Source organism: Corvus kubaryi, unplaced genomic scaffold (assembly GCF_017639235.1).
Source record: "Corvus kubaryi isolate FWS band 111438036 unplaced genomic scaffold, C.kubaryi_AGA036_p1.0 37391, whole genome shotgun sequence".
Taxonomy (NCBI): domain Eukaryota; kingdom Metazoa; phylum Chordata; class Aves; order Passeriformes; family Corvidae; genus Corvus; species Corvus kubaryi.
In genome coordinates this window covers 7,274,227-7,275,356 of record NW_024581130.1, presented here as the reverse complement: position 1 = coordinate 7,275,356, position 1,130 = coordinate 7,274,227, and the positions used below count along the sequence as shown (strand labels likewise).

The following is a 1,130-nucleotide window of genomic DNA, read 5'->3' as shown; positions in this document are numbered from 1 at the left end:
AGTTGCCCCAAACCATGGGTAGGCATCAAAGGTTCCCCACACAGGGAAATGCGTAACACGGATCCCTCTCTACCAGGGAGCCTGGGCAACAGACAGCAAAATGTGCCCAAGGAGGGCACAGATTTCCCAACGAATGTGGCAAGGGGACTGAAAGAGCAGATAACTGTCCGAGTTACTAGAGAGCCGCCCAGTGCCTCCGCTCTTTGTTTTTACAAACAAACAGGAAATTAAATCCCCGAGCAAACAAAAATCTCCAAGCAGGCTGGGAAGAAAGGCGGTGGAGCGGTGGCACAAATGCCATGCTGCAGCAGCCCCTTACTGAGTTAACTGGGATCTCAGGCAGGGGAAAAGAAACAGAGTCCCCAAAAAGGGCAGTGCTGCTTGTGGGGCTGCTTGGCACCAGTAGGGAGGGAGCGGTGGCCTTATCCACGAAGTGCATGGGGCAAAGGGTATCCTTGCTCTCCCTCTCCCGACCCAGGCCGTGAGCAGGGCAGGATCGCAGGAGCACGGGCAGGCCCACTGTTGCCGTGCTGCCCGTGGAAGGGCCGGGGACACGAGTGGGCGCACCCGGCAGTGCATGGAAGGGGCATGAGTGGCCGCTGTGCCTGGGGGGTGCGCAGCCCAGCAGGCAGCCCCCGGCGGGGGCTGTGTTTGGGGACAGGGGCAGCAGCGGCTCCCACGCGTGTGCGGTGGCTCTGTGCGCACGGCGTGAGCAGAGGGGCCACAGGCGACCCCCGCGCTGCGGGAGCGGACACGAGGGGACCCCACCCCCGCGAGGCGGGGCCGGACCGAGTGACCGAGCAGTGCCCCAGCCCCACGCTGCCCAAGGGCCGTTCCGGGGCTCCGGCGGACACTCCCAGCCGGGCGAGCCCGCCCTCCCCGCACCGGGGCTTTCCCGGGCCACGTGTGCGCGGCGCCGGCGGCCCCGGGAGGGAAGAAGGGAGGGAGGCGACGAGGGCAGCGCCGTCCTCCGCTGGGCCCCGCTCGGCTGAGGCGCTCCTCCGCGCCCCGGGGCCGGCGGCCCCGCTCTCCTCCCTCTCTCCCGCCCGGGGGGAAGGGGCCGGGCCGGGCCGGACCCCGCGCCGCCCCCGCTACCTGCGGGCGGGGGCGGGCCTGGGAAAGTTTGTCTC

At 68.1% G+C, this 1,130-nt stretch overlaps 1 protein-coding gene across 1 annotated transcript in view; it reads left to right on the top strand.

Annotated features, from left to right (window-relative positions):
* Nucleotides 1–588: 588 nt before the first annotated feature.
* Nucleotides 589–1,130, top strand: part of PTGFRN (prostaglandin F2 receptor inhibitor) — a 67,576-nt gene continuing 67,034 nt past the window's right edge. The window contains exon 1 of the mRNA XM_042037894.1: nt 589–1,121. Within this exon, the coding sequence (XP_041893828.1) occupies nt 589–1,121 (533 nt within the window). The remainder of the gene's footprint in view (nt 1,122–1,130) is intronic.